The sequence below is a fragment of the Strix uralensis genome, chromosome 11 (assembly GCF_047716275.1).
Source record: "Strix uralensis isolate ZFMK-TIS-50842 chromosome 11, bStrUra1, whole genome shotgun sequence".
Classification (NCBI taxonomy): Eukaryota; Metazoa; Chordata; class Aves; order Strigiformes; family Strigidae; genus Strix; species Strix uralensis.
In genome coordinates this window covers 24,329,336-24,343,727 of record NC_133982.1, presented here as the reverse complement: position 1 = coordinate 24,343,727, position 14,392 = coordinate 24,329,336, and the positions used below count along the sequence as shown (strand labels likewise).

General features: G+C 37.1%; 1 protein-coding gene across 4 annotated transcripts in view; it reads left to right on the top strand.

Moving 5' to 3' along the window:
• Positions 1–14,392, top strand: part of WDR72 (WD repeat domain 72) — a 394,822-nt gene that overhangs the window by 42,679 nt on the left and 337,751 nt on the right. For all 4 annotated transcript variants that reach the window (XM_074880505.1, XM_074880508.1, XM_074880506.1 and 1 more), the window contains one exon: positions 2,544–2,749. In XM_074880505.1, coding sequence (XP_074736606.1) covers positions 2,544–2,749 — 206 coding nt within the window. The remainder of the gene's footprint in view (positions 1–2,543; positions 2,750–14,392) is intronic.

Sequence of the window (14,392 nt, the reverse complement as noted above, 5' to 3'; positions counted from 1 at the left end):
ATATTGTGTGTAAAATATATAAAATACCAGTTTGCTTTCATGTATATCAAGACTGCCTGTTTATTCCATTAAGGCCACAGTCTTCAAAGGTGAAATGCTGCTGCCCCCATAACTTTTACCACTTTTTCTGGTCTGTTTCTTTTTCTTTCACTAAAAATTTTTCCTTCAACCAGAAGTTGAAAACTTGGCTCTGAAGCTGTTGCCAGGGAAGAAGCTCTGATATATGGAAAATAATGTGTCTTAAATATACTCCTCTGTGTATATGCATGTATAGGAGGATAAAAAGTCAGGCAACTCAGATCTTGATTTCTGTTGGAAACATGGTTTTATCTTCTTTTGCCACTGTAGTATGATAGCCTTAATTAAAATGTTGTGTTCCATTATATATTCACAAGATTATTCCACAGACTAGTCTGGCTCTGAGGGATGACTGGTGGTGAAACACTCATAGATGCATCTGGAGCTAAATCTGTTTTGAGGTTCTGTCTGATGCTAAAGAGTATGTATAATCAGTCTTTGAAATTTAATATCATGGCCCCAGAATTCTTGGATTTATTAAAAACTTATTGTAGTCTCTGCCTTGGATCCTTGCCCATAAAAATAACATGATACCGAGTAATTTCACAGGGCTATTATGATAACAGTCTTTCCAAAGCACTTAGGTAGTGAACTGGACAGACAAAAGTGGTACAGAAAGCAAGGATGGATATATACATGTGTGTATATACATATAAATATTTCCTGCATAGTGAACGTGCTGCAGAAGGTAGTAGAGAAAGCTTAGTCCTTCATACTTGCCAGTAAGGGAGAACAACTTCTTCCTTGGTGACTTTTGTTCATCTATTTTTCTGAATGATGGAGGGAGTTCTGTGGGGAAACAGTACATGCTTATAGCTTGAAAGACTACATTGTATGTATAAAGAGGCCAAAGTAGTATTAGAGTGACTGTATTATTTCCAAACTTCTTAACTTTGCAAACACTGTAATTCTTTTAAGAATGTGTGATTGCTCACGTCTAGTATAAATTGGATAATCCTTCCTTGTAGGCATCTATTAATATAGTTTTTGTGTTCCTGAAATGTTGCAATGTTGGGAGCTTTGTAACCAGTATTGTTTTGAAGTATTTGTAGCCAGTCCAACTGTAAAGATTTTTGGGCAACTTGCTTTCCTCCTAGTAGTTATTCAGTTCTGTAATGATTCCTGGCACTGGCTGCGGATCCTGGGGAGGGACGAAGAAAATTACATATTAAAAACAACTGGGGCTGATCCTTATTTTTTCAGTGTAATATTATAGTAATCTATGGTATTCAACTGATTTGGTAGGGAACAAAAATCAGTTGCATTACTCTTTTCTGCTCTGAATTCAAAAACTCTTGGCCATATAAGTAACAGAGGTGATACTACAGTGAACAGAAATGGATGAGTTTCAGAAAAATAATTTCAGATAAAGAGATTTTATACACACATACACACACAAACACTTATCGTATGAGATCCCTCAATCCCAGTCCAATATTTTTAGCAGGTGTTACTGATAGAACTTCAATGTTACACATTTTTTTCTGGTAGCAGTGAAAGGGAAAATTCATGTTGTATTACTTGAGGCTACAAAGAATTCAAACTTAAGGGAAAAGACATTTCATGTTATAGCAGATATTTAATACTTTTAAAATCCTTCACATGTCTTTGATACTTATAGGAAACATGCCATTTCAGCAATTTCTTAGGAGTGCAATTCCTATAGGAAATGTGTAGTAGCTAATAGGAGCTCATTTCAAATACGTTTAAGATCAGTGTAGATATCTTTAATGTTAGTTATAAATGAAGCACTATTGCTAAAATTATTACTAAATAATAATATTATTACTAAAATAATATGACTGGGTAAAACAGTTACAGGAATTGTATTGCCTACAGCCACACAAGTGATGAAATAGTCTCTGAAGCATTGTATCCATATTCCTGACTACTAAGCTACATGTAGTATATTCAGGCATTTAAAGTGTCAGAGGTAAAGATCATTTTTAGGAATGGAAAGAAAAATTTGAGCTTTCCCTTGCTGTTTGTAATCTAGAACACTAGAGGACAGCACTAAAATATTACATAAATGTGTTATTGTTTACACTGTTAATGATATAAATGCTCTGTGAGGGCTTTGTGAGTGGAAAACAAATGACTCTTGAACAGAGTTAGGGCAAGTGGTATTCTGAATTTCTGTTGCTCGTTTTGAAAACTGCAGCTGACTTCACACATTATACAAAAGATCTTGTTAATTGTGGTCTGAATGTAAGGTATTTGCTGCAGTGATTTCTTTAGAAAATAAGCTGCTTTTTGTTTTTAACATAGCAATGCTGTAGAATAGACCTTTGTAAAATTATGATTTTAAGGTCCAGAAAATAAGGAATTAGTTGGCTGCTCTGTAAATGTTTCATGATTTATCTGCTCACATGAAATGTAATATGTTAATACTATGATACTTACACTGAAATATGAAATAATGTAGTTCCTTGAAAAAAATGACAGCTTCTGTTGTGTTTCTCTAGGCACTCTGGAACGACATGAAACAGGTGAAACAGCAAAAGTGATTCTTACTTCTATTGAAGATTCAGAATACTTAGTGGCAGGTGCTCTACTTCCTGTATCTCAAGAGTCAAAAAGAAATAAAAATGCTGGATACAAACACTCTAGCTCTTATAAGCATGGCATGGTCTCTTACAGTCTTACTCATACAGAAAAATCTTCAGATAAGGTAAGAATGCAGAGTAGAGTGTTTCTCAAGAGCAATGGGTTGTGATCCAAATTCTTTAATAGTTGACCTTCACTGATGTGTAAGCCCTGTATAAGTGGCATGGAGGCTTGATTTTAAGTTTATAAAGGCTTGTTCAGACTCTCTCAGTTTTTATGCCTTCAATGCCATTTCACAGAATAAATGGGGAAGATGGGGGGCAGGAGTGCCTTATGCAAGGTCACTAGTAGATGATCTCAGAAGGATTTTCTCAGACACTTAGCGCCCATAGTTAGACGCTATTTCCTTATGCCTTTGGTTTATGGCTGCATCTATTAGCAGTACCCTCAGAACAATTGAACCTACTAGTTTGGATGTATATGTCTTGAGAAAAAGCACATCATGGTACAATGCTACTGTCCTTTCCATTATTGCTTTTCTATGAAACTGCAGACTCCTGTTGTCATTCAATGCTAGTTTTTATTGGGTGTTTGTTTTCTGTTAATATCATCACAGAACAGACTGCAAGTGCCTTATATTTATATTAGTGCACTTAAATTTGTCACCTTATTGGTTCAAAAGAGGATGGTGATGTTCCTTGTGAGATACCTGGCTGCAGATAGCTATGAGAGTCTTCAGGATAGATTTGGTCAGGCACTGTGCTTATCTTTATTTAACAATTTTTTTTACAGAAGTTGTTAAACCAAATAATTATGACTCATGGAAAGGACGTGCTCTTTCTTTTTGTTTTGAAAAAATAATAGAAGGAAATACCATACTAAAACTAGTGTTAATGTGCTGTTAAATGAGTACAGAGACACCGTATAATGAGAAGAAAGGTGGAAAATGCAATAGTCATTCTATTTGTTTGTGGCTTGGATATATTATGTTATTATCAGTTATTTGTAGATATTTCAAAAGCCTATTTTTGCTAAATGTAAAACCAATTATTAAAACTGTCTCAAGTTTAATACAATCACAAATTCAATGAGGTGTTACCTTATTCAGGGTGGAAGACAATGGTACGCAGATTTTTCCAAAACCCCTGGTTTTGCATCAGGAGTGAATATATTCACTGAGTTTTTGATACGAGTGTATCTTAAGAATAGGGCCTCAATGTTGTTCATGTTTACCACTTCTTAATTAATGGGTTTGGGGAATTATATCCTCTGCAATAAACAGAGGAAGTCATGTCTGCTATTCCTCAACCCTGGATGTAGATGAAAAATATCTTCCCACATGTAGGGGAAGATGAAAAATGCTCTTTCCCTCAATGTGGAAACAGCCTTCAGAATGGTCTCCGGCCTTTTTCTGGCTTTATTAATTATGGTAAATGAAATGCTGTATATTCCAAAATTTTGTCTGATCAAGTATGGCTTAATCCAAGTCCTCATTCTTGAATTTTCTTATCTGGTCTCTTTCTTTATTGTACCTACCAATTTACATATAACTTTGAGTTTATAATGATTGTTGTTTTTAACTCTTAATATTTATCTTCGACCCTTTACTAACCTTAGTCTGATTTCTAAAGTTCTTTTTGATCCCATTTTCTGAAAAGTCTTATTAGAGCGTACTCCTGCTGAGCATGTTGTGGGGCAGATGGTGCACTAGTTGGCCATTGACACAGAATCTGATCTCACTGTTAGTTTATTAAAATGAACAGTTTTTTCTTGCCTTTTTAAAGAGGAACAACAGAAAAAGTTGTAGTAGTTGTGTTTGGAGTGTAGTTTTGGTCATACCTATTAGATTGAAAATTGCAGGGATTTAACAAAGTGGCTGGAAAGAAAATGTGCTACTTACAGAATGTGGGGAAAATAGTTTCTGGTAAACTTTCAAGTGTGGAGTTTAACATGCTTGGGAATTATCGTGATCTTAAATTGGAAGTAATATCACAATAGGTGGCAGTGGAGTTTTAGTGGAGTTATAGCGCTTTTCTTCATCAGACGTACATCTCGGCTACCCTGATTTCTCAATAAAGTATTCCATTTTCTTCTTTAAACATTGTTCATTAATTATCTTGTTCCAATGAAAACTTATTATTGAGTATTATTGATGTCTCTTAGAGTTCCCTATGACTGTAAAACTATATTTATTTTTTTTAATGTCACCTTCTTTTTGTCATTGTAGTCCTGTTATTTTAGTCTGATTTCCAGACGAATGAAGTTCTATACTTGGGAAACTTGATTCATCAAAACTCTGTTACCCATTACATCCTGTGCTTCTTCCCACCTCCATCCCCATTACAGCAGGTTCTGGAGATTGGTGTTGGAGATGCTGGAGGCTAGATGTATAGGGTGTAGCTGAACCTAGGATGAATCTAACAATGGAGGTCCCCTTAATGATATTCCACAAGCCCAATGCAGGCTACACAAAAGGAGCCTGGAGCTCAGGCTTTTTTTAACACTGTTTTGTTACTGCTGAAATGAAGGCTTGTTAGGAAGTCCACTGTTTTTCTTAGTTCTTATGCAGGAAACTTTTTTTTAAGGTTTTTCAAGAAGTGCTATATTTTAGGTTATTGTATTTTAGCATCTTGAAATAGTCTCTTGAAATCCATGAGATTAGTGACAGTTCTGTGGATATCGGAGCTCAACATTCCATATCATTAATAAGCATGTAATGACCACACAGATGAAGCTATCGTGACACTTTCAGATTATCAAAAGGTTTCAGTATGCATGTGTACAACAAGTACTTCATTATCAGTTTGCTTCTTTGGCAAATTGTGTATTAGGAATTTAGCAACACACTAAATTGTTAATAACCTTTCTATTTTACAAGAAAACCAACACAATCAATTTTAGTCTCTTTTTTAAGAGTTCAATTTCAGAAGATTTATGTAACAGAAAAAATGAGGGGTAGCTATTTTGTCCTGTTGGTATGACACTTGTGAGTGATCCTTATTTTGTATGAGATGACCTACCTGAAGATTGCAAGTAAGATTCAGCATTTTTCTTAATATTTATTATTACATTGTTTTATCATTAATATTTAGGACTAACATTTGCAAAGTAATGGTCTCTCTTTACTTCATCCTACAAAGAAAGAACAAAAATATCCTCACATAGCGGTCCAGCTTCAAAGGCTTTCTTTGAAAAGATTTGTCATCATGTAAATCACAGATACAAAAGCAGAATGCTTTGATTTCATGGTGTTTTGACCATTTTAATTCTTTTATTGTGCTGCACGTGCCAGTGGGAGTACCAATAACAGATGAGTGTGACAAATGCAGTTAACACAAGATCCATATTAATGTTGTCAAATCCCCTTGATATATTTAAACAGATTTTAATTATTTTCAATGTCAAAAGACCCCAAATATATAGCTTAATAGTTCTTCAAGAATGCTTTACTTAATATGTGAATGTAAAACCTCTCATAAAAATGAAACTTTTATATTGGCCTTAGTCATTGACATAGGGTATTCATCAAGTCAGCAATTTGTGTGGCAAAGTGCCATTTGAATAGTGTATTGTTAGAATACTTATGGTCCACTTGACAAGGGCTCTTGCTGTAAATAGTGCAATTTGACTCCAGCTGTTAAAGAGTGGCTTTGACAGCAGCCAAATAGAATGGAGATGCTTTACTGCACCGCAGAAAAATCAATATTGGGTTCTTGTTCATAGTAACCTGTTTTTTCTTTTTTTACAGATTTATACAAGACTGTCTAGAGTTCATTTGTGGAACTTTAAATATTATTTTAAAAGTGGGTCTGTTTTATTTTCAGATTAATGTTGGTGATGAATGATGCTTTTGTTTAGGTAAAAAAAAGACAGTACTTTGTGGATGTACATAAACAATGTGGTAATGCAGCATTATTTCAACTCTCGGCTTATGTGGATGGATATTAGGATGTGGGTGCATAACTTATGTAACTAATGACAAAAAATTTTCTTTCCTTCCTCTCTGTATTTTTTTCTTTTTTGTAGTGCTACTGTAGTATCCCTGTCAATTTTCGAAGCACAGGGTTTTTTAAAGCAGATTTCTTTGTTGTTCTCCCTGTAACAACCCCCACAGATGTTGACAATCTGTAGTGCCATTGTAGATTTTCCTGAAGCATAGTCTTGCTGGTGCTGAACAGTTTTCCAGCAGTATTCAGTGATACAAGGTTGCTATGATACCTGGCCAGTAGCAATAGTTATTGAATCACTGGTCTTAATTACAATAGACTACACACTAGATTGTGTGCTCGTGGTGTTTATATGGAACTATCTCTCATTATACCTTTAAGTCATAGCTATATTTGAAAATTGGAGCTGTCTGAAAAGCTGGTTTAAAAAAAAAAATTGAAATGCTTTAGTGAGTCATATGAAGAATTTCACTGATGCATATAAAAAGCTGGATATGTCTGAGTATTGTTTTCCTGATGTTCCAGAAACCTTTTATGTTAGAAAGCTTCCTAGCTTTTCAGCTTAAATAATTTGGATATAAATCATATATACATAAATTTGAATATTTATCATGCACTGATATTTCGATAATGTAATTAGAACTACTTCTGGGTACAAATGTTGGAGGAGGAGCAGTTTCTAAAATTTGTGCAATAATCGCTAAACTTTGAACTGCTGAATTATTCTACTGAAGAGCTAGGCCAGAAAAAGGAAATTTTTACTGTGTGTATAAGACAGGACAAAGATGAGGGAGAAAAAAATGTTTTCATTTACATATAAACTTTATTTTTGCTTGATATATTCACTCGACAATTTCTTAAAATACTGTTCTTTGAGCATTACTCTTGTGCAGAAAGCAGTCAAAACATCTAAATAATGGTTTATACAGGATCTTTAAAAGTTTATTTTGATTTATGCAGTTATTAGAAATAATTGACCAGAGTAGTTAAGTACCAGTTACTATAACACTTGCAAATGCATTTTAAACATTTAAAATTGACATACCTAGTATTAGTTGTTCTATAGAAATTATTATTCACTTATGTAATAGCATACATATTCTAATCTAAACAAAATATGTAGAGGTAAGGTGCTTCTGAAACAGAGGTATTTTCTTAGTAGGAAAGCCAAAGTTTATATTTTTATAGTTGCTTAAATCAAGAACCAAGAATGTACAGAAATTATAACTAATAAAAGAAATAGCTGCTTTGTTACGTTGCTGCACAGAATAAGTAAAATATGAAGACAATGGGACAATAACAATTATTTGTTTTAGTATAGTAAAGGATGCAATTTGAAAATAAAATTGTTATTGGAAGTCTGAAAAATCACTACTAGTTAAATTTTACTGATGGAAAAATTGATAGAAAAATGCAAATAAGTCACTAGCACAAAATATGAAATAATACTTATCAAATACAAAATCAGGAGTGGTACCATAAACAATGGTATGTTAGACATGGATTCCTTTTATTTCTTCCCTTTTGTAATATTTAGAGTAGTATTATAAGGAATTACGAATCTTGGTCATTTGTATGAAGTGGATTATTAAGAACAAAGCAAAACATATAGTAGAACATTTCTCCTTAAAATTGGTAATCCTTATGCTTGTACTGCTAGAGTATTTCTATTTTTTTACTGGGACTGGTGTTCAGAAGCTATATTTAGTAGTGTATTAATTAAGTGTAATAGGAAAATGAGTGAAGAAATGAAGGTGTATATACGTGAATATATTTCCTGTAACTCAGATGGAAAGTATTTCAGTACTACATTTCCTGTGATATTTCACAATTAAGTATTTTATAAAGGGACCAAGATAGCAACATAACTACAGTGAATTAATAACTTCAGATTGATGAGATTAAATTGGTACTAGTTAAAAGGCATCATGATCCTGAGAGGTATTGATAGCTTGGACCACATGTCAGCTTTGCGAAAGTTGCTGCAGTTTTCTGAATTGGTCCACCAAGTCAAGAATTTGTTGATTCCAGTGTTTTCTCCGTTGATTGCCTCAAAGCAAAACGAAAGCCAAAAGCAGCCATTGTGATATTGTGGCACATTTTACTCTTGCAGATGTGGATAGTAAGACAGGCTGATAGGAATCTGAGAATAAGCCTTAACTACTTATTTCAATGCTTTGGATGCTATTTCTATATACTTCTACAAACTTTTTTCTCTGTTATTATACTGAAGGTGACTGACAAAATTTTTGTTATCCATGCCTAGAGTAATTGGACCCTGTGCTAAAGCTGAAGAAGCTACTGCAGTGTCCTACCAGATATAATTCTAAGGTCAATATTAATAGTCCTTGTAAATTATTTCACATTGAAGGACCATTTATTGAAGCTAATGTAGCTGCTTCCTCTTCTTAGTCTTCTCCCATACCTCAGTGTCATGTTGCAATTTCTTTCTCTGTCCCTTGGACATTGTAGCAATGTTTGTATTTTGGTTTTTAGGGACATATCTTTATGGGTAGAGTAAGATAGTTTCTATCTTACTGAAGTGCTGTTCATGATATCTTATTCTCCACTTATGATTGTTTCTTTTAGTTCTGGGTGTGGAGTCATGTACAGTTTGAATTTTCCAATTTTACATTTTGTTTACTACTTTCTAGTCCCTAAAATGTGAATTCTTCTGTAGATCAGCCTAATTGATTTTTCCTTATGTGCTCTAGCTAATTCTAATAATTCTAAAATAAATTACAACATCTTTTTTATAAAATTTATATTTTCATGTTGTCCAGTGATGTTCTCGAGAATTCTTCACCATTCATAACAGGAGGATGGTGGAATCTTTACACTTGTGTTAATCATCTTTTCTACTCTAAACTTTAAGTTCCTGGCCTCTTATAGTTTAATTAGTATTATTTTAGTGAATAAAAGTATCAATAGGAATTGAGATCTGTGAGACTTTCCTAGTTTCTGCCTCGCACAACTATTAAAAAAAACCAAACAAACTAAAAAACCACAACAGTGACTTTTTCAGAAATACATTGGCACCCTAAATGCAATTATAGAACTAGGACATGCAACACCAAACTTTACTCTGCAAAAGAAAGACTTGCTATCTGCTAGTTTCCTTCTGATAACTAATTGAATCTCTTGTCTCAGTTAAATAGCAGAAAATAAATACTAAGCTAAACTGTGGTTCAATGTAAAAGAAATAAAGCAACAGCAGTGGATACATTTCCATTCTCTTGACATGTCTTTCTACATATTAATACTCAAACCTTAATTTGTTCTGGTGGTCAGATTTGGTTCTTGCAATACTTATGGGAAAGGATGAATCAGCCAACCAGATATGTCTGAGAATGGTTGTTTGCAGATATTGTACTCTTGGAAGCCTGTGCAGTTCTACTGCCTTCAGTAAGATGGAACAGCTCTCAAGGAAAGAACAATATGAAAGCTATTGGTACAGAGACTTAGCTGCTGTCCTAATACATCTTAGAATGCTGTAGGATCTGAAGAAGGTCCAGCTTGCCTATTCCTGATTTTTCAAGAATGGCATTTTCTAGGATAGACAGGATTTTAATATTTAAGAATTTATTCCCACTTTTTTTTTGTTCTTTTCCTTTAGTAGAAAATCACTTGCTTAGGATTTGCTCTAGTGCTTTTTATGTAGATAAATTTTTATGGGTGGGATTCTTACAATCCAATATGGGAAATGCACTATCAGAGCAGCCCAAGGCAAATATGTTATTGGAGTCAGCAGCCACCCATGGGCTGGTAAGTTAATTTTATGTACATCATTCCGTCTTAGGACAAAGCCATATTCTCATGCTTTTACCTTACTTCTAAGGTCATGTTTGCAGTATATCTGTGTTCAGTGTTATTCTCACAGATTTTTGAATGTTCATTCATCCAGTAAATTGTTCAGTATAATAATCCATAGATCTATGAGTCAGTAGCCTTTGTTTTGGGGATTGCTGCAGCATTATTTCTCCAGCTGATAATCTAGGAAATATGGGAGATGTTCCTTTTTATGGCTTTCCTTCCTAAATGCTGAGTAAGGCTGAAAATATTTTGGCTACCACCCATTGCTGAACCCTAAGTATTTCTAAAGATGTGGTTAGGGAATTTACTTCTACATTCAAGATAAGTTAATATATTAAGATATAGACAGAGTATGTGAATATTGAGTATATAAATTAATAAGATTTAATTTAAAAACACCTTATCTTTCCCTTCCATCTAAACTTTTCATGGTGCAGAGACTGTCCATGTCAAAGACAGATCTTATTTTGAGATGAGTGGATCTCCAATTCATTTTTATATTATTTTTATAATAAAAACGTTAGAAGAGACTTTGTCAAAGGTATTGTGTTTAGAATTGCCTTTCTGATAGAATGTGCCCAGACAGGTAGTGATATGAGTCAATGAGAAGAGGTGCTATGCTGGACCTTGTTCTCACTGACAAGGAGGGGCTGGTGGGGAGTGTAAAGCTCAAAGGTAGCCTGGCTGAGGTGACCATAAAATGGTGCAGTTCAAGATCATTAGGGCGGTGAAAATGATGTACATCAAGCTCACTACGCTGGACTTCAGGAGAGCAGACTCTGGCCTCCTTGGGGATCTGCTTGGCAGAGTAGCATGGGATGAAGCCCTGGAGGGAAGAGCCCAAGAAATATTGAAGGATCACCTCCTCCAAGCTCAGGAGTTATGCATCCTGACAAAGAGGAAGTCAGGCAAAAACTCCAGGAGACCTGCCTGGATGAACAAGAAGCTCCTGGACAAGCTCAAATGTATAAAAGAAACCTGCAGAGGGTGGAAGCAAGGACAGGTAGCCTGCAAGGAATACAGAGAAACTGTCTGAGCAGCCAAGGATCAGGTTAGGAAAGCTAAAGCCCTGAAATAATTAAATTTGGCCAGGGATGTCAAGGGCAACAAGAAAAGCTTCTATAATTATGTCAGTGATAAAAGGAAGACTAGGGAAAATGTGGGTCCTCTCTGGAAGGAAACGGGAGGCCTGGTTACCCCAGATATGGAGAAGGCTGATGTACTCAACTTCTTTGCCTCTGTTTTCACTGGCAAGGGTTACAGCCACACTGCCTAAGATGCAGAAGGCAAGGGCGGGGACTGGGAGAATGAAGAACCACCCACTGTAGGGGAAGATCAGGTTCAAGACCATCTAAGGAACCTGAAGCTGCATGTGTCCATGGGACTTGATGAGATGCATCCAGGTGTCCTGAGGGAACTGGCAGATGAAGTGGCTAGGCCACTTCCATCATATTTGAGGAGTCATGGAAGTCTGGTGAAGTTCCCTCTGACTGCAAAAGGGGAAACATAACCCCCATTTTAAAAGGGAAAAAAGGAAGACCCAGGGAACTACAGGCCAGTCAGTCTCACCTCTGTGTCCAGCAAGATCATGGAGCAGATCCTCCTGGAAACTGTGCTAGAGCACAAGTTAAATAAGGAGGTGGTTGGTGAACAGCCAACATGGCTTCACAAGGGCAAATCGTGCCTGACAACTTTGGAGGCCTTCTACAATGGGGTTACAGGGTTGGTGGATAAGGGAAGAGCAACTGACATCATCTACCTGGACTTGCACAAAGCATTCGACACTGTCCCACACAACATCCTTGTCTCCAAACTGGAGAGACATGGATTTGACAGATGGACCACTCGGTGGAGAAGGAATTGGCTGGATGGTCACGCTCAAAGAGTTGTGGTCAACGGCTCGATGTCCAAGTGGAGAGCAGTGACGAGTGGCGTCCTCAGGGGTCGGTGTTGGGACTGGTGCTGTTTAACAACGTTGTTGGTGACACGGACAGTGGGAGCGAGGCACCCTCAGCAAGTTTGCCGACAACACCGAGCTGTGTGGTGGGGTTGACACACTGGAGGGAAGGGATGTGCCATCCAGAGGGACCTGGACAGGCTGGAGAGGTGGGCCCGTGCAATCCTCATGAAGTTCAACAAGGCCAAGTGCGAGGTCCTGCCCATGGGTCAGGGCAATCCCAAGCACAAATACAGGCTGGGTGATGAGTGGATTGAGAGCAGCCCTGAGGAGGATTTGAGGGTATTACTGGATTGTTAAACTGAACATGAGCCAGCAATGTGCACTTGCAGCCTGGACAGCCAACGGGATCCTGGGCTGCATCAGAAGTGTGGTCAGCAGGTTGAGGGAGGGGATTCTCTCACTCTGCTCTTATGAGACACCCCCCCCCCCCCCCCCCGCAGTGCTGTGTCCAGCTCTGGGGCCCCAACATAAGAAAGACATATTGACCTGTTAGAGCAAGTCCAGAGGAGGCCACAAGGATGCTCAGGGGGCTGGAGCACCTCCCCTGTGAGGACAGGCTGAGAGAGTTGGGGTTGTTAAGCCTGGAGAAGTGAAGGCTCTGAGAAGGCCTTATAGTGGCCTTCCAGTACTTTAAGGGGGCTACAGGAAAGACGGGGAGGGACTCTTTATCAGGGAATGTAGGGATAAGAGGAGGGTTGATGGTTTTAAGTTGAAAGAGTGTGGGTTTAGATTAGATATAAGGAAGAAATTCTTTATTGTGAGGGTGATGAGACACTGGCACAGGTTGCCCAGAGAAGCTGTGGCTGCCCCCTCCCTGGCAGGGTTCAAGGCCAGGTGGGACGGAGCTTTGGGCAACCTGGTCTAGTGGAAGGTGTCCCTGCCTGTGGCAGGGGGGTTGAAACTAGATGATCTTTAAGGTCCCTTCCAACCCAAACCAGTCTGTGATTCTATGAGTTCTAGAGCATGATCTGGAAGGCTTCTTGGTGTAATTACTTACGTTGTGCCACAGTCTCATCAGGTGTAATGCCACAATTGCTGTTCAAAGTGCTGTAAAGTTAACTTTCTCCATTGGGATTAAAAAAAGGGGGGGAGAAAGGTTTTAGTGTTGGAAGGAAAGAAGTTGACTCTGCTTACGTTGTAGTTAAATTAATAGACAAACGTTGGTGATGTAACTCAAAAATATTGTAGATTTTTCTGTGTGGGATATGGATTCTTAGGAGGATTTGGGCATCCTCAGTAATATAACCAGAGTTGTAATGAGGAATACAATAAAAGTAATGTAAGGCAAGTTGAAAGCAGTTTGTTTAAACTAGTTCATATGGAAAAATTCATCATGAATTGACATCTTTGTTTGGGACTGCGTTGTCCAAATGGTGAAGCCTCAGGTTGAGCACAGATTGTATGTGAAAGCAAACTGGGGCACTGCTGTTGACTCCAGGCTTTTTACACTTAGTTCTTTATATGTGAGTCCTGAGGTTTGAAAAGGGTAAGTGAATAAAAAAAGAAAAGTTCTGAATGCCTCTCTCAAGAGGATCCTCTGTCCTATGACTAAGTGTCTGAAGGTAAGGAATATGAATGACCTTGGTGTAGTAACACCCTTACTCTGATCCTCACCCTGTGCATAGCTTTGGAGAGGGTAAGCCTGACCTGTCTGCCCACTTTGGGAGGCTATGGATACTTTCAGTGACAGAAACTGTTAAAATTCTCACTAAATTTAAAGCTCCAGGAGGTAGGTAGGTTAGACATAGGAGTGTGCATGTGTGGATAGTTGATAGGAACTATTGGATTAGAAGGTGCATATGGTCTTTATGTGGAGATGAAAGCGTAACAGATAATTTGTTTTCTTTCTTCCTATGCCCGTTCTTTTAGAGATGGCGTATGGTGTATGTTTAAGAGCTATTTCAGTTATATACCTGTTATTTGTAACTCTTTTTAACTAACTGCATCTTTTCACACGTCCTAGATTGTTCATCTTTTTAGCTGAGAGAGAAAATAAGACAGCTGTGTATTTGCAAATGACAGTGGGCTCATTGTTAGTAAGACTGGT